Genomic DNA, 25,511 nt, shown 5'->3' with positions numbered 1-25,511 from the left:
CAACAAGACCATTTTAAGAAAGGGTTTAAAAATAAATCCTTGCCCTCGAGACAACACAAGTGCTTGCCCTGAGAAACCTAGAGACACAAATCTAATCACCTGTTACCCGTGGATCAGACGATGGAAAGTTTATTGTCCTGAAGACAAATGCACCGTGACACGTTAGGAAGTACAATGTCAAGGTCTTCAAAGGCGCGTAGCGATGGCACGAGAGGAACTAGAAACGGTGATGTACTGCTGTCAAAGACGTTCCTTCGCTCAGACACAGACAGTTAACTTGTCAACAGCAGTGGCTCGGCCTTAAGACAAAGCTGTCTGCCTTTGAATGGTTGACTTTCAGCCGCAGGATAAAGCGAGATGAGAGGGTTGCATCCGAACCCCCGTTGACTCAGTACAGTGTCAAAAATCCAGCAATGCAATCTGATATGGAGAAAAACAGTCAGTGAAGTGAAGATGCTACACGAAATGGGGCTCTAAAATCAGAGTGTAAAATACAAATGATGGGCCAGGTGTGTGTGTGTGTGTGTGTGTGTGTGTGTGTGTGTGTGTGTGTCCTCAAACACACCGCAAACGATCCTGTGTAAACCTGTACATATATACCAGTTGGTCCCCTTGGTATATTGCATTCATGTCTGGTTCTACTGTGTTTTCCCTGTTTTTAAAATTAAAGCATACAAAAGAAGCAGTCAGGGCAGAGTGTGGGGCTTCTTAGCCTTTATTGATGAGGAAGACCTCAGCGTAGATTCAGTACCAGGCCGCTGCATTAGCCTTGTGGCCCGTGAGTTAACGAGCACCCCAACAAAAGCAGGCAGCAGACATATTTTCTATCTTTTTGATGTTGCTCCACTCATAACATGAGATTTCATGTCAGTCTCTAGAAAGCTCAAGCCCACTGACACATCTCTCATCAGATTATCATACCTAGAGTAATCATAGCTACACAAAATATTACATCTGAGCCTCTGCAAAACAAAATATTGGGCACTGGGTAGCTTCATGAGTGTGCTTTGACCCTTACGTATTGGTTAGAAATGTTGAAGTTACGCCTCAGAGTGTGTTAAAGGTCTGTCAGTAGGGAATTAGTAGAAACCTGACACTGTTTCCCCTCCTTAACCCTCTCGAGGCAGGCGTTGCCGATTTGCAACAGTTAAAAACTAACAACCTGATTACCCCACATACATATTTTATGAGTTTTTTTTACTCAGAAGTACCACTGCAGGACTTGGTTGTGCATTAGCAACAAAAAGTTCAATTTGAGCCTGAGAGGGTTAAAAGTCTCATCAGGTAACACACAGCTTTCTGGTCTGATGTCCAGAGAGTATAAATGTCACAGCAACTGTTTTTGACCTTTAATTAATGCTTGCTGTTTTAATTATTAATGACTGAATTTCACTCTTACTAGTGTGGTGCCACACATTTACCCGTTGCTTAGCAAGCGAAAGGTTACTGGTTTAGTTCCAGCTGGTGACACGCATGTCCTTTGGGATTGAGTCTTAAAAGGACATTTGGTGTAACAATCAAACACGTTACCTGCTGTGGTGGTGACAAGGGAGCAGCTGAAAGTAGCGTTAATTTTGAATTGTACTGTTATTGTTGTTTTTTATGTGGAACGGAAAATAAAGTGAATGTGTTGAGATTTTTAAATTCGACCCAAAGATGACATTAATCCATCACTATGTGATACCTGTCTATGCTTTCATTTCCTCCTGCTTAGATTATTGTAAAGCTCTGTTTTCTTGTCCAACTAAAGCATTTATTAACTGACTCCAAACCAAAAAGCTGCTGTTAAGGCTTCTAACTCACGCTTATACCGAAGTCTTCACATATCTCCCCGTTTTTAAAGCTTCTCCTTGGCTTCCCTGGTTCCTTTTATGGCCTTACAGGCTAAGGCCCCGCAGCTACATTATTGAACCGCTCCGCCCCTATTCTCCAGGCCCTCTTGTGATTCTGTATGCTGAAAGCTACGGGTGATTGCACTTTCAAACCTTAGCTGTACAATTATAGAACAGCTTAGCGATCTCTCTTCATACCCGTCACTCTGTGGTATCCTTGTAAATGTGGCTTGAAACCTTTCAGAGAGGCGCAGTGTTTGTGTTCTTGTGTTATTTTACTCGATTCATGTGTGACCACCATGTCTTTAACATGTGATGTTTTTTTAAAGCACTTTGTGGCTGTTCTAAGTCTAGAAAAGTGTTAGAAAATCAAACTTTACTCACTTACTACCTACAACAAATGACACAGGCTGCTGTCATTTTAGTGGTTTGACATCACATTTATTTCCAAAGAACAGTTTCATACACTCACACAAAAAAACACTCATAGAAATGTAAAAAAAAGCCATAGAAATAGAAAGAAGGGAGAATAAATAAAAGTGAAGTGAGCTATTTGTACAGAAATAGTAGGACACCCCCCCCAATCACCTATGACCTGTGCCTTGCTGCAGTATTGCCAACCCAGCAAATCTGGAGCGCCTAAAATTTCAGTCCAAAGACATTGCTGAAATTCTTTGGGATCATGTGCCATTCGTCTCATTAATCTCATTAGTCTAAAAATACAGCCGTCATGTCTTTGTCTTCATTGAAACGATCAATAGTTGATAAAGTAAAATTATAATCTTTTCCCAAATGAATGAAGTTGTCCTCCGCTCTTCAAAATAAGAGAATATAATGAAAAACATGAAACATGTGATAAAGCTTTCATAGCACACAATAATAAAGTTGTGAGCAGATATAATTACCTTTTTATTTGTCAGCATATCTAAACGTTCTTTTCACATTTATTATCCGTCCACAAGCATGAAACAGTAGCTGAATTTCTTGATAAATGTTTATATAGTTAATTAAAATCATATATATGTGTCTAAGTACACAGTATCTGTCATAACCCATTTGTTCAATATTAAATACTGCTTATGAACACTATATGTGGGGCGTTAAAGTGTAATTTCATCACATTAACTGAGTTCCTTCACCAAGATATTCACCCTTGGCTTGTTATAATGGGATAATGAGATACTCTGGCCAGCATGCAGAGAGTATTAGTGAACTTTTCAAGGCATGAAACTGCTCGCAGAGGTTTGTTTTGAAGGTAAATTCTGATTATAGCGCATGACGTATTCCGTGATTGGCATTTGTATTGATCAAACTTCAAAGCAACATTTGTTCGACATGTGTTTACCAGATACATTCAGCATTTCTGGGACAGAGGAAATTAAAGTGCTATAAATATGAACATTGTTCTGCTTTCTGTTGTCCATTCTCGCTACCGAGCAAATTTAATTAAGTGTGGGATTTCATAAAACCCCAGACCCCAGTGCATGTTTCTGCTATCGTGAGGTATCATCATTTTCACAAGTTCTTAGATTAGCAGCTGTTAGGCCCAATTGTGCTCCTTTGTCACAGGAAAGACTTGCAAGGCTTCTGCAACAGAATCCCAGGGACACATGAGAGCTTCTCCACGGCTAAACTCAGATCCTCTGCAGTGCCAGGGTGCATTAAAGAGATTATTGTAAAGACCAACACAATGTCTGAACTTCAGTAACCGATCACCAGAACAATATTTAGGCAAAGTTCAAAAATGTTGCATTGCCAGTGTCTTCATCTATTTATACACTTTTTAAGGCTTCCTGTTTGACAGCGGTGCTTTGTGTGTCATCTTTACTGCAGCAGTGAAATACTTTACAACAGGACAATGGTGTTCTGTGCTCTCTGTCACATACATCAGTGCCTTAGGATCTTTTGATTCCTATTTTGAATATATAAATTATACCGAGTAGTATTTTAATTAATGACAATAGAAAGCAAAGCCACACTTATCTAATGACACCAGTGAGGTTAATATATTTACTTTTATTTAGACTTTTACTATATTTATAATTACATAATTATATTTACATATGTAAGTACAATTATAAATACTATAATGTGTCATTCACTCTTGATATTATTTCCTGATTAAAATTGTTGTCATTGCCTGAAACATGCCTCTGTAAACAAGTCATTCAGAATATGTGACAACTAAAAAGTGAAAGAGCCTGTTGATCAGTGACGAACGACGACAGGGGACAGAGAGGAGGCAAAAATACTCAAGGAAATAGCACAAAACAACCTGACCAAATAAAGGAGGCCATTTCTGCTGAGTGAACACTGATCTCCCTATATAAGAAGGAAGGCTGGACACCCACAAGGACTGCCAAACCTCCAGTCAAGGTGAGTGACTTACAGTCTTTTATTAGCAGGAGGAGAGCCAGCAGCTTAATGAACAATGCAGGGCATGATCATTTACTGCCAGAGACAGGACCGCTGTGCTAATGCCAGGACTTTACTGCAGACCGAGTGCCTTTTTATTTATTTTATTAGTTTAATTACACTTATTCATTTGAACAATTTATCTTTTCTTTTTCTTCATCAGAACCCTCACAGGACCATCAACAGCTGTTTTTTTTCTGAAGGGAGGGGAAAAGGTAATTGCTTTCCATGTTTATCAAAAGACACTTTTAATTAATAGCATTGTTTATATGCTGTAAATGAGACTTTGATGCTTGAATATCCAGCTGTTCGTTTAGCATTTTGTGAGATGGCTTACAAATCAATTAACAGAGTTCACGTTGAGGCTTCTCACTTTATTAACATGTTTGAATCATTGAATAAAGATGAGAAATTGTTAGTTTTGTTCAGTGCCTAGTGCCTTTTACCTCTTAATATTTTAATATTTTGGAGCAGATATAGGCAGTCGTGGGTTACACACAGATTGGAGTGTTTGTTACAAAGTATTTTAAACACAGTCCAGCTGTCACTTCATTTGACATCCACAACAGCTTCAGGATTCTTTATCCTCGTGCAGTACTGTCTTGCCATCATGAGCGAGAAGAAATAATGACTGTTGTCTTGTTTTACTTACTTGCAGTAAAGAGTCATCATGGGAGACGCAGACATGGAGTGTTTTGGCGCGGCGGCCATGTACCTCCGCAAGCCAGAAAGAGAGCGCATTGAAGCCCAGAACGCTCCATTTGATGCTAAAACAGCATACTTTGTGACTGAGCCCAAAGAAATGTACCTCAAGGGGAAACTTGTTAAGAGAGAGGGCGGCAAAGCCACCGTGGACACTCTGTGCGGGAAGGTGAGAGTGCCTTGACTCTGCAAAACCTTTTTTATTATTATTGTAGTGTAAATGATATAGAGCCGAGCTGCATGAGCCAGACTACTTGATTGAGTGGGTGAGTTCAAATATCTGAGTGCAACAGCTGCACTGATGCTAGTGTGGTCTCAGGAATGAAGGCCTCAGGATTGTATTCATGTTAGAAAAAAATAACTAAACAGCACAGCTTCATTTTCAGCTAAAATAAAACAGAATAGCAGGAAATGAATTATGTGCACGTGTTGTTTTTCTGACCTCTAAGGGAATAGATAAACTGATTGTCTTTGCTTGTTTAATAAGTTTGGACCACTTGCCCACTGATATCTGTGCCACTAATTTTTTTTTTTGTCTGTGCGTTAGACTATCACCGTGAAAGAAGATGAAGTCTTCCCCATGAACCCTCCAAAGTTCGATAAGATTGAGGACATGGCCATGATGACCCACCTCAGTGAGCCTACTGTGCTGTATAACCTCAAAGAGCGCTATGCAGCATGGATGATCTACGTGAGTTGATCAGAACTCCATAGCTGATACTCGCGCTCATGACAAAAGGAAGATATGCATCATAAATGATCCTCTCTGACTCCACAGACCTACTCTGGGCTGTTCTGCGTCACTGTGAACCCCTACAAGTGGCTCCCAGTGTATGATTCAGGGGTTGTGGCAGGATACAGGGGCAAGAAGAGAATTGAGGCTCCACCCCACATCTTCTCCATCTCTGATAACGCCTATCAGTTCATGCTCCAAGGTATGAAGCATGTGTCGCAGCACTTTGCATGTGATACCAGGCTCATATAACAAGAGAGGAACAATTTATAAGTTTTGAACTTACCTTGTGGAGTAGTAGTAAAGATAAAATAACTTACATATACACATTAAGCTCTAATAGTGGGTCACCGCATTACTGTTAATATAAATGATGGCCAATATCTTTGTTACTGTTTCTCCACAGACCGTGAGAATCAGTCCATCCTTATCACGTAAGTTTCTTTTTTAGAATTCAGCAAATGATTACCCAGTGCAAGGGGGTTTTCTTGCTAATGAGGTGTTTTTGTGACTACAGTGGAGAATCTGGTGCAGGAAAGACTGTCAACACTAAGCGTGTCATCCAGTACTTTGCGACAATCGCAGTGGCTGGAGGAAAGAAAACCGAGCAAGTCCCTGGAAAAATGCAGGTAAGTCATGCAATGTGTTTTCAATTATGTATATGAAAATAAAGAAATACACAAAATGCAAACATGTGTCATTTTAAACTTTCAGGGGTCCCTTGAGGATCAAATCATTGCAGCGAATCCACTGCTGGAGGCTTATGGTAATGCCAAAACAGTGAGGAATGACAACTCATCCCGTTTTGTAAGTGTCTATTAATTAAGCCTTTCTAAATAAAATATAATTAAAAAAAATCATCATACTAATCCAGTCTTTTCTTTTTAAAAGGGTAAATTCATCAGAATCCATTTTGGCACAACTGGGAAATTGGCCTCAGCTGACATTGAAACATGTGAGGCTACAAATGATCAAGCACATCCTTCGTCTCTGTCCTGTTAGCCTATGGACTTTCTTATCCTCATCCTGATTTGTTTTACAGATCTGCTGGAGAAGTCTCGCGTGACGTTCCAGCTCTCTGCTGAGAGGAGCTACCATATCTTCTATCAGCTCACAACAGGCCACAAACCTGAGCTCATCGGTTAGAGAATAATAATGAAAATATCTCAGTTTTTCCATAGCTTGTAAACAACAATATATAACATATATGTGTTGTTTCTCTGTATTGTATAGCGTATTATATTGACATGTATTTTTTTGTTTTCTTTAGAGGCTCTCCTGATCACCACAAACCCATACGACTATCCCATGATCAGTCAGGGTGAAATCACTGTCAAGAGTATCAATGACGTTGAAGAATTCATCGCTACTGATGTAAGAAAATGATTAAATATAGGTTACTATAAAAAAAACAATTAGGACTGTATTAAATGAAAGAGCTTTGTGTGAATGACTTATTTATTTTAATATACCTAGACTGCCATTGACATCCTGGGCTTCACCGCAGAGGAGAAAATTAGCATGTATAAACTGACCGGAGCTGCGATGCAACACGGAAACATGAAGTTCAAGCAGAAGCAGCGAGAAGAGCAGGCTGAGCCAGATGGCACTGAGGGTATGTTGGACCTTAAAAAATTTTTTTTTTAGTATGAAACAAACTAAAAACACTATTGCTAATTGTCCTACTGCCTTTCTCTCTACTCTCAGTCGCGGATAAAATCGCCTACCTTATGGGCCTGAACTCATCTGACTTGCTTAAGGCACTGTGCTACCCAAGAGTCAAAGTTGGAAACGAGTTTGTGACTAAGGGTCAGACTGTCCCGCAGGTGAAATATCCTAATCCATCCCGTTTTTACCACTTTAACAGTTTATTTGTGTGACATTCTCTCATGCTTTGTCTTTGTTGTCGATCTGTAAAATCAGGTCAACAACGCCGTCTCGGCGCTCTGCAAGTCCGTTTATGAGAAAATGTTCTTGTGGATGGTCGTCAGAATCAACGAGATGTTGGACACAAAGCAGCCGAGACAGTTCTTCATCGGTGTGCTCGACATTGCTGGATTCGAAATCTTTGATGTAAGTCAGCCGGAAATAGCACCGTTTTATACCTTTGTTATTGAAACATTTCTTGCAAGAAGCTTTGCTTTGGACAGATTTTAATGATGAGTTTAATATAATAAGGATTTTTTTCCCTTTTCAGTTCAACAGCCTGGAACAGCTGTGCATCAACTTCACCAATGAAAAACTGCAACAGTTTTTCAACCATCACATGTTTGTCCTGGAGCAAGAAGAGTACAAGAAAGAGGGCATTGAATGGGAGTTCATTGACTTTGGCATGGACTTGGCTGCCTGCATTGAGCTTATTGAGAAGGTGAAGACACTTTGTGTTTTTTTTACCACATGAACTCTGTACTGTGTGTTGATAAAAACAGAAATCAGTCTGAAGCCTTGAAATAATTTGCTTCATGTTTCATCCTGGCAGCCAATGGGCATCTTCTCCATCCTTGAAGAGGAGTGCATTGTCCCCAAGGCAACAGACATGACCTTCAAGAGCAAACTCTATGACCAGCATGTTGGCAAAAGTGCCCCCTTCCAGAAACCAAAGCCTGCCAAAGGCAAAGCTGAGGCCCACTTCTCCCTGGTGCACTATGCTGGTACTGTTGACTACAATGTTAATGGCTGGCTGGAGAAGAACAAAGACCCCCTGAACGACTCTGTGGTACAGCTCTACCAGAAGTCTTCAACAAAGCTGTTGGCTTTCCTGTATGCGTCTCATGCCGGTTCCGAAGGTATCAATTGTAATTTCTCCACAGTTTTTTAGATATTAAAAATGCATTGCCATTTCTTGCTTTAATCATTTCACTGTAACTGTCCCACTGACAGCTGAGGGCGGTGGTGGCAAGAAAGGTGGCAAAAAGAAGGGTGGCTCCTTCCAGACGGTGTCTGCATTGTTCAGGGTAAGATGTGGAAGAATCACTTACTAGAGATACTTGTCATTTATTTTGTTAACTCAATGCTGTTTTAATGCTTCAGGAGAATCTGGGCAAGCTGATGACCAACCTGAGGAGCACTCATCCTCACTTTGTGCGCTGCTTGATTCCCAATGAGTCAAAGACGCCAGGTACATGGCTGAAAGAAATCAAACCTGTGATGTGCTTTCACTGTTTCACATTTTCATTCTGTCACTCTTGTCAAAATGTGTTTATTTAATGACATATTACAGGCCTCATGGAGAACTTCCTGGTCATCCACCAGCTGAGGTGTAACGGTGTGCTGGAGGGGATCAGGATCTGCAGGAAAGGGTTCCCCAGCAGAATCCTCTACGGTGACTTCAAGCAGAGGTAACACTGCTAGCATCTTCACTGACAATGAAAGGTTTTTTTTTTATTATTATTACTTTTATTATTATCTTAAAGCCACTGCATCTGACTTGGTGATTGAACTCTTTACTTTAGATACAAGGTATTGAATGCTAGCATCATTCCTGAGGGACAGTTCATTGACAACAAGAAGGCCTCAGAGAAACTTCTGGGATCCATCAACGTGGACCACTCTCAGTACAAGTTTGGTCACACCAAGGTAGAGAAAGAAAAATCTCTCTGGAAAATGCTGTTAATGCTGAAATGTGGAGAATAGTTAACAAATTAAAAATAATTTGTATTAATAACTTTCAGGTGTTCTTCAAAGCCGGTCTGCTGGGAACTCTGGAGGAGATGAGAGACGAGAAGCTGGCTGAGCTGGTCACAATGACTCAGGCTCTCTGCAGAGGTTTCCTCATGAGGCGTGAGTTTGTCAAGATGATGGAGAGGAGGTAAGCTGTCTGTTGCTGACGCTGTAACAGACGTTTGTGAAACCTGCAATTTAATTTGTAAAACAAACATTTTATAACTCGTCCTTTTTTTTCTTTTATCAGAGATGCTATTTTCTCCATCCAGTACAACATCCGTTCATTCATGAATGTCAAAACCTGGCCGTGGATGAAGCTGTACTTCAAGATTAAGCCTCTGCTGAAGAGTGCAGAGACGGAGAAAGAGATGGCCGCAATGAAAGAGACCTTTGAAAAGACCAAAGAGGATCTGGCAAAGGCTCTGGCTAAGAAGAAAGAACTGGAGGAAAAGATGGTTTCTCTGCTGCAGGAGAAGAATGACTTACTGTTACAAGTGCAGTCTGTGAGTTCAGTCGCTACCTTGCATGCACAGTGTCTACTGATTATCAAAGAATTAATTTGATTAACAAACTTGTGTTGCCTTTTAGGAAGGTGAAAACCTTGCTGATGCAGAGGAAAGGTGTGAGGGGCTCATTAAAGCAAAAATCCAGCTTGAGGCCAAACTCAAAGAGACAGCTGAGAGACTGGAGGATGAGGAGGAAATGAACGCTGAGCTGACTGCAAAGAAGAGGAAGCTGGAGGACGAGTGCTCTGAGCTGAAGAAGGATATTGATGACTTGGAGCTGACCCTGGCCAAAGTGGAAAAGGAGAAACATGCCACTGAGAACAAGGTCATACTCCCTCTTTTAACAATGTATTGTTTTGTTAAGTGTTGCGAAAATCATTTGTAAGTTTATATTCATGTCAACTTCTTTAGGTCAAAAACCTCACAGAGGAACTGGCTGCTCAAGATGAGTCCATTGCCAAGCTGAGCAAAGAAAAGAAAGCCCTCCAAGAGGCCCATCAGCAGGTCCTCGATGACCTGCAGGCAGAGGAAGACAAAGTTAACAGTCTGACGAAGGCCAAGACCAAGCTGGAGCAGCAAGTGGACGATGTGAGTATTTTTAAAACTCATCTGAAAACCAACAGTCCACTAATACACTTTCTAAATCCATGAAATATCTCTGTCTTTGGTAGCTTGAAGGTTCCCTGGAGCAAGAAAAGAAGCTTCGCATGGACCTTGAGCGGGCTAAAAGAAAGCTTGAAGGTGACCTTAAACTGGCCCAAGAAACCATCATGGATCTGGAGAACGATAAGCAGCAATCTGATGAGAAAATAAAGAAGTAAGAAAAATAATTCATATATATTTATCTGCACTAAAATATTCTCTGATAAATACAACTGTAATATGCCATTATCATTTTTTCCCCTTTAGGAAGGACTTTGAGATTAGCCAGCTCCTGAGTAAGATCGAGGATGAGCAATCTCTGGGACTGCAGTTACAGAAGAAGATAAAGGAACTTCAGGTATAATTAGAAGTATTTACTATAGCAAAAAATCTTCAAATATGTTCAACTTAGCTTAAACTTTTTTGTGTTTTAGGCTCGTATTGAGGAGCTCGAGGAGGAGATTGAGGCTGAACGTGCTGCTCGGGCCAAGGTGGAGAAGCAGAGGTCTGATCTCTCCAGAGAGCTGGAGGAGATCAGTGAGAGACTCGAGGAAGCTGGCGGAGCAACTGCAGCTCAGATTGAGATGAACAAGAAGCGCGAGGCCGAGTTTCAGAAGCTGCGGCGTGATCTCGAAGAGGCCACCCTGCAGCACGAAGCCACCGCCGCAGCTCTCCGCAAGAAGCAGGCTGACAGCGTGGCTGAGCTAGGAGAGCAGATTGATAACCTGCAGAGAGTCAAACAGAAGCTGGAGAAAGAGAAAAGCGAGTACAAGATGGAGATTGATGACCTTGCAAGCAACATGGAGGGTATTGCCAAAGCCAAGGTAATCAGAGCGCTAAACTTGCAAAAGTGGAAAATAAACTGTAATTTTATTATCTATGTATGTATTTATTTATTTGCTAATACATGATTTATTTCATCAGGCAAACCTTGAGAAGATGTGCAGGACATTGGAAGATCAGCTAAATGAGCTCAAGTCAAAGAACGATGAAAATGTTCGTCAGCTGAATGATATCGGTGCACAAAAAGCACGACTTCAGACTGAAAATGGTACGAAACTCACTTCATATGAAAAACATGTTGTGATAGTGGTACTGAGGCAAAATGCAACCAGCAGCGAGATCTGTAACAATGGAAATTCACATACATTTTTACAAGTTAAAAATGTAGTGATGTGGATATTTCTAACCTCATTAGGAATGCTATTCACAAGTTTAGGGTTCATTAAGGTTTTTAATGTCGTTCTTCTTCAGTTGCAACAGCGGAAAATTTATGGTGCATCAGTGTATGCTTATTTCCTGCTCTTGTTGCTGTTGAGTGCTGCTAATAACTAAAAAATCGTTGCTTAGGTGAATATTCACGGCAGATCGAGGAGAAAGAAGCTCTTGTGTCTCAGCTGACCAGAGGCAAACTGGCCTACACTCAGCAAATTGAGGAGCTTAAGAGGCACATAGAGGAGGAAGTCAAGGTAACAGAATTTGAAAACTGTGTGAGAAGAAAAGGCGAAAAAATGTTTTCTGTCAAATATTTATCTGGTTTTTGTTCGGATTATAGGCCAAGAACGCCCTGGCTCATGCTGTCCAGTCAGCTCGGCATGACTGCGACCTCCTCAGGGAGCAGTATGAGGAGGAGCAGGAGGCCAAAGCTGAGCTGCAGCGTTCAATGTCCAAGGCAAACAGCGAGGTGGCTCAGTGGAGGACCAAATATGAAACTGATGCTATTCAGCGCACTGAGGAGCTGGAGGAGGCAAAGTAAGTCTCCAACCTTATATTTTTTCTCGTGTCGTGATTAATATACAGCAAGTCTGAAAATTGAATGTTCTTAACAGGAAAAAGCTCGCCCAGCGTCTCCAGGATGCAGAGGAGTCCATCGAAGCTATGAATGCAAAATGTGCCTCTCTGGAAAAGACCAAACAGAGACTGCAGGGTGAAGTGGAGGACCTGATGATCGACGTGGAGAGAGCTAATGCTCTGGCTGCTAACCTTGACAAGAAGCAGAGAAACTTTGACAAGGTACGGTATTTTTGTTTGTATATAAATATGATGAGAGTTTAAAAGAAAGAGAAACTAAATAGTTTGCTGTATCTTCAGGTTCTTGCAGAGTGGAAACAGAAGTATGAGGAAAGCCAGGCAGAGCTGGAGGGATCTCAGAAGGAGGCTCGTTCTCTCAGCACTGAACTGTTCAAGATGAAAAACTCCTACGAGGAAGCTCTTGATCACCTGGAGACCCTGAAGAGGGAGAACAAGAACCTGCAACGTAAGACCATTAATCCAGTTTTCACCAAGCACTCTGTCAATAAAATACACTTGAGACGAATTTTGAATGTTTAAATCGACCAGTATGCTCATGTACTGAAAATCTGCTTGAACAGAGGAGATATCAGACCTGAGTGAACAACTTGGCGAGACCGGTAAAACCATCCATGAGCTTGAGAAGGGAAAGAAGACAGTGGAAAGTGAGAAGTCAGAAATCCAGACAGCTTTGGAAGAGGCCGAGGTAAAACTGAATCTACGATTCCTGAGCTGAGTTTGGCTTCTGTGCAAAAGAAGTGCATGTTCTGCTCAAACAATTTGAAGCATATCTGTGTGAGATTTATCCTTGAAAAGTATTCGATGCACTATGTCTGAGCTATCTTTTCTTCTTTATTCACCAGTTTGTACACTCAGTACAAACTGTACAAACATTCAGTTTGTATATTTATACTAAAGGAAACGTTGTGTGCTGTAGTTAATATGGTTCACTCTTTTTCAAAGGCTACTCTGGAGCACGAGGAATCCAAGATCCTTCGCATTCAGCTTGAGCTGACCCAAGTCAAGAGTGAAGTTGACAGGAAGATTGCAGAGAAGGACGAGGAGATTGAACAGATCAAGAGGAACAGCCAGAGAGTGATCGAGTCCATGCAAACTACTCTGGATGCTGAGGTCAGGAGCAGGAATGATGCCCTGAGAATCAAGAAGAAGATGGAGGGAGACCTGAATGAGATGGAGATTCAGCTGAGTCATGCCAACCGCCAGGCAGCTGAATCCCAGAAACAGCTGAGAAATGTGCAGGGACAGCTGAAGGTGGGTCCACTGAAGGATTTGCCCGAACTTTCTAAAATTATCTGAAAAGTAGCTTAAAGTAGATACTGTTACCTCTTAATGTCGCACATTTCAGGATGCCCAGCTCCATCTTGATGAAGCCATTAGAAGCCAGGAAGACATGAAGGAGCAGGTTGCAATGGTGGAGCGCAGAAACAACCTGATGCAGGCTGAGATCGAGGAGCTGAGAGCTGCACTGGAGCAAACAGAGAGAGGCCGCAAGATTGCTGAACAGGAGCTGGTTGATGCCAGCGAGCGTGTGGGACTGCTGCACTCTCAGGTTAGTTACGATTCAAAAACTTCATATTTTTATAATTTGAAGGGTGAAAGTCCAAATCTGTGATTCATTATCCTGTATTTCCTTTCAGAACACCAGCCTTATCAACACCAAGAAGAAGCTGGAGGCTGATTTCATTCAGATCCAAGGTGAAGTGGAAGATGCTGTCCAGGAGGCCAGAAATGCTGAAGAAAAGGCCAAGAAGGCCATCACTGATGTGAGCCACCCTGATGAATGTCTATAGTGCAGTAGCATTACTCTACCAACTATATTAGTTGGTACAACAATACAAATGACAGTTACAACAATACATATGATATGAAATTTCAGGCTGCCATGATGGCAGAAGAGCTGAAGAAGGAGCAGGACACCAGTGCTCATTTGGAGAGGATGAAGAAGAACCTGGAGGTGACAGTGAAGGACCTGCAGCACCGCCTTGATGAAGCTGAGAACCTGGCCATGAAAGGCGGCAAGAAGCAGCTCCAGAAACTGGAGGCTAGGGTAAAGACCATTTTTCACCAGCATGACCTCAACTGTTTTTTTCACAGTATTTATTTTTGAACTCCCATCATTGTCATACATTGTTCATATTTTAGGTACGTGAGCTTGAATCTGAAGTTGAATCTGAGCAAAGACGAGGAGCTGAAGCTGTCAAAGGTGTTCGCAAGTATGAGAGAAGAGTGAAAGAGCTTACCTATCAGGTAGGAAGGTGTTTTATTTGATTTTGTTGATGCTGGTATCCCGGGAAAGTCCATATGATTACATTTGCTGTGACTTTATGTAAACTGCAGACAGAGGAGGACAAGAAGAATATTGCCAGGCTTCAAGATCTGGTGGATAAGCTGCAGCTGAAAGTGAAGGCCTACAAGAGACAGGCTGAGGAGGCTGTAAGTTAAAATGTTTCACAGTATTAAATACTTTGCTGTTTATGAGTCAGTCATTTATTCTCTGCAGCTTCAGTCTTTATGACAGTTAACTCCATTGTTTTATCTCATTGTAGGAGGAGCAAGCCAATACTCACATTTCAAGGCTGAGGAAGGTTCAGCACGAGCTGGAGGAAGCTCAGGAGCGCGCTGACATCGCTGAGTCCCAGGTCAACAAGCTGAGGGCTAAGAGTCGTGAAATTGGAAAAGTAAGTAATACGTAAAATTCATGCATTCATAATTGATTTTTCCCTAATTATGAAATTTCAAACTTCTCAGGTGAAATTATTAGTCAAGTTATTTTTGCTTAATTTCTGACACACACACACAGACAAATGTGTACATAAACAAACACTCTCTAAACACTCAGTTTCAGAGATTGTGTTTTGCTTTAAAATCTTCATGATGTCAAAGAAAGCAGGTATACCTAAGCTGTCACTGTAAACTTCACCCATCAAATCTTCTAAATGTGAGGGGCAGCCAATCAGAAGAAAGCCAGCTTAAAGGCAGGGGGAAAGGAGCTAAAATGGTTATGTTTCAGACAAATAATAAACTGTGTATAAGATAAATGGGTATTATCTTAAATAATGAACAACTAAAACACAGTACTGGAAATGATCAAAAAAGGTCTCTTTAAAGACAGAATATTTTCTCTGTCTTCACAGGGACAAAGTCTTCCTTCCACAGTTTGAGTGAACTTATCGTGTGTGTGTGTTTTTCTGTCTGTTTCAGGGAAAGGAAGCTGAAGAATAAGCTGCAACTTCTATGAGAGACTCAAATGAGAATCATAAAATATGATTTTTCGTTGAAATGCTCTCATTAAATGTTGTTGACTTGGCGAGTCTGCTGTCTTTAAACGTTCCACAATAAAAACAAAATCCTTCAAATCTGAGTGTCTTCATAGTTTTTATTGGATATATTATATTATATTATATTATATTATATTATATTATATTATATTATATTATATTATATTATATTATATTATATTATATTATATTATATTATATTATATTATATTTGGTGCCTTGTTTTTTGAGACTGGAATCTAGTCAGTAAAAGTAAGGAAAAAAATGCATAAGGTCAGGCATCGCACAAGAGAGGTCAAGAAGAGAGTCCAGGCAGGATGGAGCGGGTGGAGATGAGTGTGACGGGTGATTAGTGACAGAAGGGTAACAAGTGGTTTAGAGAGAGTTAGAGAGGTAAGGCTGAGATGGTTTGGGTTTGCAGAGGATCTATTAGATGGGGGATGTTGAATATAAGGGAAGAGGAAAAGAACAGAGGAAATTCATGGATGTAATGAAGGACACCACGCGGATTGTTGGTGTGACAGAGGAGGATGCTAGTGATAGCGTGAGATGGAGATGATCTGCTCTCGTTATCTCTGTATTACACATATTTACTTTTTTTTTATTCCACAAGTGTAAACCCACAAGTTGTGGTTGAAGGAGCAGCAAAGCATCAGATAGCTTTTTAACTTTGTATATCATGTCATGTCTAAACTTCTTCAGACATTTTATGCGAAAAGTAACGAAACACATCACCACTGTCTGCATCGTACCTGCACAGCCTTCCTCTCATTGAGCATGCTGCTAATGCTGATGTATTTCTCCTGCACAGCAGTGAAAAATATTATTCTAAAATGTCAGCAGACACATGCTGAGTTCAACTGTACAGTGTCTTTAGATATGAACCTTTTAAGATGGGGTGTGGTGCGTTGCTGTTTTTTCTAACACCAAATTATTTAGTCAAGTCCTCTGGGGCAAGGCATATGTTTCCTCTTCAGGGACCATTGTCATTAATATATCCTGACAGCTGCCTCCTCCCCTCCTCTCAGTGCACCTGTTTGTTCCTGAATATATGGCACCATGTGAGATTCTTTACATGGCTACTTATTGTTAGAGGTCTTATTTAACTACACACAGGGAACAGTCTGGTATTGTATGAGTCTTAGCTCCCTACACTTTGTTTTTTATGTCTCTTTTTCATTCTTATTGCTTAAATATCAACTGACACAGCCAAGCACGGTGTGTTACTGTAACATTTTTCTCCAAATAACTTTAAAATCTTTCAAATCAAGCTTGAACTTTGCTCCAAAATCACTGTATCAATATTAGTATAGGTATTGAAGTCACCAAGAAATCGCCACACCAACCACTGAACGGCTCTCTGTCAGTGTGCCACACAAATTTCAGTCATTATCCCATCAAAATCACAGTATTTCTGACCACAAATAAAACCCTTTAAAAACAACCAGCCACACAATATTTCATTGAGAGGATACATGCCTTCAACACCTAAAAACCTAAAAAAAAAAAAAAAAAAGAAAAGAAATACACACTCATCTGGTACTAAAACAGTTTCCAGTTCCCATCTTTCGTTAACTGTAATTAGAAGCGGTTTTACCCGGATTAGGTCCACTTCTGCAGCAAACCTACATCAGTGCCCGTCTCCCACGAACGCCTCGTCTGTTCTGTGTCTCCTAAGTTCAACTTATGTCCAACAAACTCATGAGCTCTGCTGGATAAATCCAACATGATGTTTTAAATTGACAATAATTCAAACTCCTTTGCCAAACACTGATCCACTGACATCATATCTAATTCGGATGGTGTATTTCTCCTTAAGCCACATAACAAGGCACAATGCCAGGTGGATGGAAGGTATCACTTTTCCAAACAAGACTAGTAAGAGTTGCTGGGTAGGACGGCTGATTTACTGAATCATAGAAGCATCAACAACCTCTATCCGGAGGTTTTAGTGTCAGCGACAGATCTCAGCCTACTGTTTGATATCCTCTCTAAATGAAGTTAGAAAAAATCACCATGATTAGTTTCCAAGCAGCTTAACTCTTGGATTACTTTTCTGGTTCTCATCAGTCCCCTCAAAATTATTGATGCGATCCTAAACAGCTGACAGAACTTTTTCTGCATCAGATAACAGAGGAACCGCTCAGTGGCTCAACTGAAGTTATTATACAGCAGCATCACCACGGTCTAAAAAGAGTACACAGTGCCTGAATCCACAGAAGACCGTGAAAAAGAAAATAGAAAATCAGTACACCAATTTCAATTCAAGGTTGTTTTTTGGATGTCATAAAAAAAATCATCTGTTGCTTACTAGAGTCTAAAATGATTTAAATACAACCTTGGATGAATAACACACAACATATTATACTATGTGAATATTAACAAATCTAAGCCAAAATACAAATTTAAAGTCTTGCTGCTTCTGTAAGAATCAAGAGGGTAAGCAGCAGTAATTGTAATAAAAAGAAAATAACCATCTAGACCAGCTGTTGTGTTAACACAATAGGAGAAAAGCAGTGATCTTAAAGGAGCAGCTGTTGCTGTCTATCAGTCCAGAAAGGCTTATAAGCCCAAGTCCATCACTCTACAGTGAGCTGTGCAGAAATGAACCTCAGTGTACTTAAACATAGAGGAGTGGAAAGAGGAATGGGGCAAAAGTCCTGCACAATGATGTGAGAGACTGATTAAAAAGTCATAAAGAAAATCGTGACTTCAGGTTTCTGCTACTGAACTGGGTTCAACTTTGATTTTTACACGCTGCTTATTCATTTTTGATTAGCTTTGTTTAAATAATCAGTGACATTGTGTCATTATTTATTTATTATTTATCTGAGGTGTAATTTAATTATTGTACAACCTGGTGAGGACCTTTTAAACCTATGCAAGCGGGTGTATTTTGCTTTGTTTGTTCCACTTTTTTCTATTTCTAATTATATCTGTCATTTTGAAATTTGATACCAGCGACATGTCTCTAAAAAGATGAGGTAGGGGCATTAGGGCGCATAACATGGGTAACTTACACATCAATGAAAGGCCCATTGATACCCTGTCATATGTAATACATCTCTATTAGGTGGTGCAGGTATTATAAAATGAAATGTATGAGATGGGACTTCCCTGTCCCATGTTTTTAACTTGTTGCAATCAAAATCATGCTTGCCAATTTCAGCTGTTAATATGTTGTTTTTGCACCAAGATTTAAATAATTTACAAATCACTTTGTTCATTTTAGTAACATTTTGTAACTTTTTGCACATCTCCTTGATAAGGGATTATAAAGAGCTGCAGTGTGTAAATCTTTGCGTTATAATAGTGTGCTGAAGTGTGAGGGTCACCCAACGAAAATAACAAATGAGCGAAGAAAAAGTACCAATCAGAGCTGAAGTGAAAAATATCAATAGCATTTAATCACCAAAGATATAAACATTTAAATATCCATTTTGTAATGTGGCTGACAAAATCTTTACAAAGTTAAGCCTTCGTCTTCTGCTGACTGCTTCACGTTGTCTGTACAAAAATGAGGTGGCGCAGGAGACTGGCACAAAGAGAGAAAACTGTCCCAAGTAAACAACAACGTCGGCAAAATGAAAAGCAAAGTTACAGCAAAAAACATGGACATTCTTCTTGTTTGACAAATTAAAGGACACAGACGTACGGGATATAACGATAACTTTGTCCTATTTCGCTCTTCGTCTTGTAAACTGCACCTTGTGCCCGCGCAACCTCCAAACATATTCACTTCCTTTCTGATCAACGCAAATATCATTCACGATGTTCAAATAAACAAACGAATGAACAAATAAATTTACATTGAAATAAACAAATAACACTTAAACATATTTCATAAACAAAGCCTAATAATAAAGGGGCATCCCCACACATGCCACTGCCTTATTTGTTATGCAGCCGTTAAATGCACGAGTCACTTCCAGTGTTTTTACATCAGTTTTTGCTGAATAAACAAATAAAGTTCAACCAGGCAGTATGCTGCTCATAAATCTTAACTGCTCTGTGCTTTAACTTCCTGCAAAAGGCTTAAACTACAAACGCTAAGTCACTGTAGGCTTCACTGAAGTCAAACTTTCAGCTTCGTTCCTTTACAGGCAGCAAAGAGCTCAGCGACCTCCACTTTACCCAAAATATCCACATTGGGGCACAATCGCACCACCGTCCCCGACAGAGCTGAAGATCCAGATGCAGACAGGAATGTAAAATATCCATCAGACTATGTACAAATTCAAAATATCATGCAAATAAATACCAGTAAATTTAAAACGAAACTACAACACTGACCTCAACAGCAGGAATATATTGTACTGTAGGGTACAAAGAGTTCCACAAAAGTTCTTTCCTCAAAGTACAACAGTGTTGTTTCAAAGACGCAAAATGACCTAAAGGAAATACTGCAGGTCTCAGAGGAACAGCTGTTTCCTGTTTTGGGTCTTCTTTTGAAAGCAGCATTTTTTTTTATTTAATTTTTTTTGAGGTTTTCAACCAATGTTGAGCTTGAATCTGCTTCTCCAGGTCCCCACCATGCTTGGGTACAGCAGAGATGCACAACAGTAGGTATACTGTACATTAACATTCACTCATTTCAGTCAGTCACAACTGAAAAGTTTCCAACAGGCATCAAATATAGAATATAGTGTGGTGCAGATGGGACAAAGTAGAAATCCATGTAAATGGACAGTGTCTGTGCCCGGCTGGACCACAGTATGGAGATCAGATGACACAGGCCAGAAGGGCGGCCCAGTTTGTTGGTGTAGATTTGACAAACGTGTCCATGAGAAGGCAGGAAAGGAGGCCGACTCTTCTGTTGTGCACTTTCACGACTGCGCTCCTTTAAAAATATTTTCCTTTAAAAGTTCTATGGGAGCATATTTTTGTTTTTTTCACATTCCCTGACCAGAAAGTCCTCTCAAAGCTGAACCACGGCAACCCTTGAAATTCAAGTGCGTCTTTCACATGGCCTGCACGGTGAATCTCCGCATCTACGATGCGAATGTTCCTGACATCTAAAATGACGAGTGCAACAAGGCACTGCGGGGTGGAACACCAGGCAGACGAAGAGAGAAAATGCATTTTTACAAATATTATTTTAAAAAAACAAAACACATTTTTAAAAAATACCCCTTAACTCTGCAACCAGATCAAATGATTACAGAAAAAGACGTACAAGAATGAATCACTGCGGAAAAACGGATTTCTTCATTTAATCATGCATGCAGCGAGCGCTCATGAATCACACGTAGCACCAGTTTTAGGCTCCTGTCTTTCACTTTCTTCAAAAGAAATCAAAATATGTTCTTTCTACTGGTGCTACCCGGGGGATGTTAGAGCTTCACTAAGCAGAGTGTGACTGTGCAGTGTTTGACAGCTGAAAGTTGCTTCCTCATTCATCTGCTGAAGGGAGGAGAGGGGGGGGGGGGGGGGGGGGGTGCTTTTCTATGAAGTTACCTTTGATCTGAGTGTAACAAGAGTACAGATTTTGACATCAAAACTAATTTGAAAGCCAACTATGCAGCAAAACAAACTTGAAATCTCCTGTGCGCACACACTGAGAGTCGACTTAAGAACAACAAATATGTTGATAGATATTAGATTTAATCTGAAGTAGGAAATTTCTCTTTTTTTTATCTAATCTAATGCAAGAAATGATTCCAAACATCTTTAGTGTAATAAACACCTGTCAAAATTACAAAACTGCTACATTTCTTGCTATTGTTGTCAAAAATCTTAGTGCATGATAACACCGAAATGTTCTGCCGCAGTAAGTCATTCAGTGATCAGCGACACGTCAGGGGTATCTCGACAGAAGGTCAGAAAGCGCAGAAGAGCATATTCATAACACTGAAAGTTTTTCAGAAGCTACATTCCCCATACAGAAGCATACATAAGTGCATAAATTCAGACTTGACAAACATTGGCAATACAAGAAAAAGGGACAAAGGACTTCCTATCAATCAACTAACTGACGTGTATGTTTAAAAACATGTTGGCAATATGCTGACTTCTGCGAGGCTTGTGCTAATAGACTACGCTGTTAACACTGCACGTTACACTGCAAGTATCCGATGATCACAGCACTTAAATATTGGAGTCCACAAAGGATGCACTAATAGCTCACAAAGTCAGTTACTGTTTGACAATTTAGTTTGTGTTGTTTCATTTCACATCATCTGACGACATCTTACTTGACTGGAAGCACTTCAAGATCATACCGAGCATCTGTGGAGGCGTTCGGAGAAAAAAAGCAAACCTCAGCTTTAACGATTCAGTCAAACAAGCAAACCACACAGATGCTTCTTTGTTGATGTGTCACGCTGGCTTTTCACATCTCTGTTCTCGTTTAGTTTTGAAAAAAATATCTTATGGGAAAAAATGATATTTTTATCTAAATCCTGTCAGACGTGTGCCTAAATCTAATGACATTAGAGGGCAAGGATACTTGACAGAGAAGTCTTTTGGGGTCCTGTCATGCATGACCCAATTTTTAGTACTAAAACTGGCTCGGCAAAGATCAGAACTGGATCAAAAGACACTGAAGTGAATGTGGGTTGAAGGCCCAGATCTACCGTCGTGTGAAAAACAGTTGTAAGTGCAGCGCCTCCTGATCTGTATGTGCAAAGACATCTGCTGGGACCGAACGAGCAAATACAAACAGGTGCAAGGGATTCATTTCAAGCCAACAACAGCATGGGTGCCACAAATAACATCTGAGCAGCCTACAGGTGGGAGTCTTCAAGTCACCCAGCAGCAGATTCAGCTTTTTCATTAAAATTTTCAAGGCAGTGATTGATCTCCATCTATACGCCATTAAATATCTTAGTTTGCCCTTTATCTGAACCGTTAACAACACTGTGACACTGTATGGTTGAAAAGTCATATACATATTAATATATTCAGCTGATCAGTAACGTTAAGTACTGAAAACTCTAAAAACTCTTGGTACTGTCCTTATTTAACTGTTACTCGTCTGTTAAGCCACTCAGAGCTCCTCAGAATAAAAGGTGATGGTGCGTACAGCCTCGTACGTTCAGTGGTAGAAAGTAATAATTACGTATTTTACACTACCTGTAAATACAGTGTTAGGTTTCTTGTACTTTACTAGAATTCAAAATATACCATGCATCTCAAAGGTATCCCATGGATTTTATATACAGATATATATATATACACAGCTCTACACTTGCAAAGGCCGGGAGGACGAAGGCTACGAGCTAGCATAAACTGTACAGTGCTGTAAAAAGGTTTTTCCTCCTTTCCTGAGTCCTTTCTCAAAGATAACCCAAGTAAATACAGATGCACTTTATAAATTATAATTGCATTTATTAAGCAAAAAAAAAGCTATAGAAACCTATGTGAAAAAGCTAAATCATGAAGTAACTGTGTTTAACCACATCTAGGAAGTTCAGGGAGTAATGTAATAATATGATACACTGTTCTGCTGCCACATTAGATTCTAGACAGTGAAACACAGTCAAACAAACGTGATCAACAATCTTCTACTGCTGGGTGGCTTTGGTCGTCTCCCTGACTTTTTGCCGTGGCTAAGCCTTTATGCAATAAATAAATAAAAATGTAAAGATGCTGTCTCAGTTTAAATAGCATGCACACGCAACGCATTATAATCATATGTTTTGCACTCAAGCCCCGAAACACCAAGAAATGCATTAGCAATAAGGCAAAAGACACTATGAGCTGATCCAGGGGTTTCTTTCAAAGCACTGTTCTCTGTGAGCTGTTTGTAGTTCAGAAAAGAAGAATTTTACAGTTGCTGTTTGATCTACTCTTCAGTAGATCCGAGCCTTAACCTACAGAGATCAAAAATGTCAGAGCGTTTGCATGTGTGAGAGATGAAAGAGAGGCAGAGTGAGCTGAATGAAGAGGAGGACTCCTATGGAGGACTGCAGGGAATGACCTCGTCCACACTCTGACGTGTTTTCCTGCAAAGAGAGTAAAAAGTGAATCCTTTTGTTCTCCACAACTAATGACCCTGGAGTCTTACAGTAAGAAAATGTGTCTTAATCCTGACCATGCAATGGAACAACACCACAGTATGTTTTTCAGGGGTGTCAAACCCTAATATTCAGTTTTACAAAAATAATTTGTTTTAGCCTTAGCCAACGGTTGTGGGAGCATTAGGACTTTAGTTTAGGACATTAGGATAGGATATTAGGACATTAGTTCACTTACTATGCAAAAGCAACTGAATGGAAGAGCCACACATTGTTTTGCTTACTGCTGAATTTTCAACTTTAATCACTATCTAATATACCTCCTTAGTAGCAGGTCTCTGTATTTTTTCAAATAGTTGTCACTGGATAGTAGTTTAATTGGTTATTCTTGATAATTATTGTTTGTGTGACGTTACAAATATTTTTTTTCTCAGAATTTCCTATCACACGCTCAGGACTAAGACACAAAATGATTCCTTTGAATAATAACAGCACAGGCACTTACTAAGGCACTGTAGTCAAAGCAGGAAGTCGGGCCTTTACGATATCGTGTATTGTTCAATACTTCACACGGATTTTCCTCCTGAACTGTTGGTTGTTGGTTATGGCGGTAACAGCAAACATAAAAACATATCTTCTACCTCTACAAAAATGAAAATGTCAGAAGTGTTCGACAGCAGAAAGGATACACTCTGTTCTGACCTGGGTCAGTGTCTCAATCTCACACGACTGGCAGAGCAGTTTCTCGGCGACCACAAAAAGCAGGTTTGTGTTTTCGATCCTCTTTGCATGGAACAGTCTGTAGGAGACAGTGACAAGTATTTAGCCAGCTCCATATGGACAGCACAGGGCTGCGAGCTCATAAACACTGCAAGCTGATTTTGCTGATTCTGTAGAAAACTCACCTGGAGCAGTTTCCACAGTCCTGCAGCATATTGTAGGAGTTTGTGGTGTTTGTGAAGTAGAACTGGCTTTGGATGGTCACACAGCTGCTTTCTTTAGTCTCAAAGCCTTCGATGAGGACATCAGCTAAAGAAACAAAAGCATGTTCAAAATCAGCTTATAACATAATGACATTATTTAGTTGCAGTCGAACACTTACTTAATGATGACGGGAAAATAACAAAGTAAGAATACAGTGAAATTCCTGAAAGTTTACTATTCATCCAATGTGTGTTTCCTTTCTTACTGTGTACCATATAAAACAATAAGGAATACATCAGTTCACATGCATGTCACCTTGATAGAGCCAGCTGTTATAGGCCAGTCCATAAAGAAGCTGCTGAAACACAGACCTGAAAAAGACATTAAAGAAAGAAAACATCGTTCAATAACAGTAAACTCAGAGCTATATATAAACAGCTCAAAATAACCGTGCAGGAGCTGTCGAACACAAAAAATATAAAATCACTTTCATGTACACAGCAAAGACTGTTTTAAAAAGACATAAAGTGAAGTAGATTTCATCTGATTTGCTGCAAATAAAGTCTCACCATGCCATTGTTGATGTCCACCATGCCAAGCTCAAAACATCAGCAATGGACGGCTGGAGAGACAGAGAAAATTAAGAAATGAAGGCAAACGTCTCAGACTGTCTAATCATTCAGAGTTTGACGGCCTGATGTTGTCTCTTACCACAAAAACACCTCTCGGTGCTGCGCCGGTGTGGCTGCTGCTGACCGGCTCACATGCAGACTGGTACTGGAAAGACTGCCGTCGAGTGAAGATCGAATTGTTGTAGAGGGCATACATCAGGGGAGCGTCCACATCGCCAAAGAAAAGACCAATCTGAGATTTTTTTTAAAAAGAAGGACAATAAGACAGTTACAGGGAGCAATAAAAACGTGAGAATAATGGCTCAACACTGAGCTCAAAATTATAGAAGCTTTGCATGATTCACAGATTTAAAAAAAATCCCAAATCACTTTATATTTCATAGTGCCAAAGTTCCTCTTCTTTTTTTGATTGAT

General features: G+C 40.2%; 2 protein-coding genes across 3 annotated transcripts in view; one reads left to right on the top strand and one right to left on the bottom strand.

The window, feature by feature from the left end:
- The first annotated feature begins 4,157 nt into the window (after positions 1-4,157).
- Positions 4,158-15,661, top strand: LOC101472529 (myosin heavy chain, fast skeletal muscle). Its single transcript, XM_014412906.4, has 41 exons — positions 4,158-4,208; positions 4,411-4,462; positions 4,906-5,118; positions 5,497-5,640; positions 5,728-5,884; positions 6,089-6,116; positions 6,200-6,311; positions 6,397-6,489; positions 6,574-6,637; positions 6,725-6,823; positions 6,953-7,056; positions 7,159-7,297; positions 7,390-7,508; positions 7,606-7,755; positions 7,880-8,050; positions 8,162-8,468; positions 8,563-8,636; positions 8,713-8,800; positions 8,903-9,020; positions 9,135-9,258; positions 9,354-9,490; positions 9,593-9,848; positions 9,934-10,176; positions 10,263-10,439; positions 10,523-10,668; positions 10,761-10,851; positions 10,928-11,317; positions 11,418-11,544; positions 11,844-11,962; positions 12,049-12,245; positions 12,323-12,506; positions 12,585-12,750; positions 12,866-12,990; positions 13,248-13,556; positions 13,651-13,854; positions 13,943-14,068; positions 14,182-14,352; positions 14,448-14,552; positions 14,643-14,738; positions 14,852-14,983; positions 15,507-15,661. Exons 3-41 carry the CDS (start codon positions 4,918-4,920, stop codon positions 15,525-15,527), a joined length of 5,814 nt encoding a protein of 1,937 aa, XP_014268392.3. The 5' UTR covers positions 4,158-4,208; positions 4,411-4,462; positions 4,906-4,917; the 3' UTR covers positions 15,528-15,661.
- Positions 15,662-18,963: 3,302 nt separating this feature from the next.
- The window catches only part of cacna2d2b (calcium channel, voltage-dependent, alpha 2/delta subunit 2b), a 42,903-nt gene continuing 36,355 nt past the window's right edge, over positions 18,964-25,511 (bottom strand). For both annotated transcript variants that reach the window (XM_004548515.5, XM_076884066.1), the window contains exons 32-38: positions 25,177-25,329; positions 25,035-25,087; positions 24,781-24,836; positions 24,447-24,570; positions 24,231-24,340; positions 24,047-24,129; positions 18,964-23,529 (exon numbers count right to left, since the gene is read on the bottom strand). In XM_004548515.5, the coding sequence (XP_004548572.1) occupies positions 23,416-23,529; positions 24,047-24,129; positions 24,231-24,340; positions 24,447-24,570; positions 24,781-24,836; positions 25,035-25,087; positions 25,177-25,329 (693 nt within the window). In that variant the 3' untranslated portion in view covers positions 18,964-23,415. The remainder of the gene's footprint in view (positions 23,530-24,046; positions 24,130-24,230; positions 24,341-24,446; positions 24,571-24,780; positions 24,837-25,034; positions 25,088-25,176; positions 25,330-25,511) is intronic.

The sequence above is a fragment of the Maylandia zebra genome, linkage group LG5 (genome assembly GCF_041146795.1).
Source record: "Maylandia zebra isolate NMK-2024a linkage group LG5, Mzebra_GT3a, whole genome shotgun sequence".
Classification (NCBI taxonomy): Eukaryota; Metazoa; Chordata; class Actinopteri; order Cichliformes; family Cichlidae; genus Maylandia; species Maylandia zebra.
This window is presented reverse-complemented; position numbering and strand designations above follow the sequence as displayed.

Excerpts from the sequence above, each read along its gene's own strand:
- LOC101472529 (XM_014412906.4), top strand. The coding sequence starts at position 4,918 with ATGGGAGACGCAGACATGGAGTGTTTTGGCGCGGCGGCCATGTACCTC. Across the intron at positions 6,312-6,396 it reads AAGTCCCTGGAAAAATGCAG|GGGTCCCTTGAGGATCAAAT; the intron begins GTAAGTCATGCA and ends TTAAACTTTCAG. Across the intron at positions 6,490-6,573 it reads ATGACAACTCATCCCGTTTT|GGTAAATTCATCAGAATCCA; the intron begins GTAAGTGTCTAT and ends TCTTTTTAAAAG.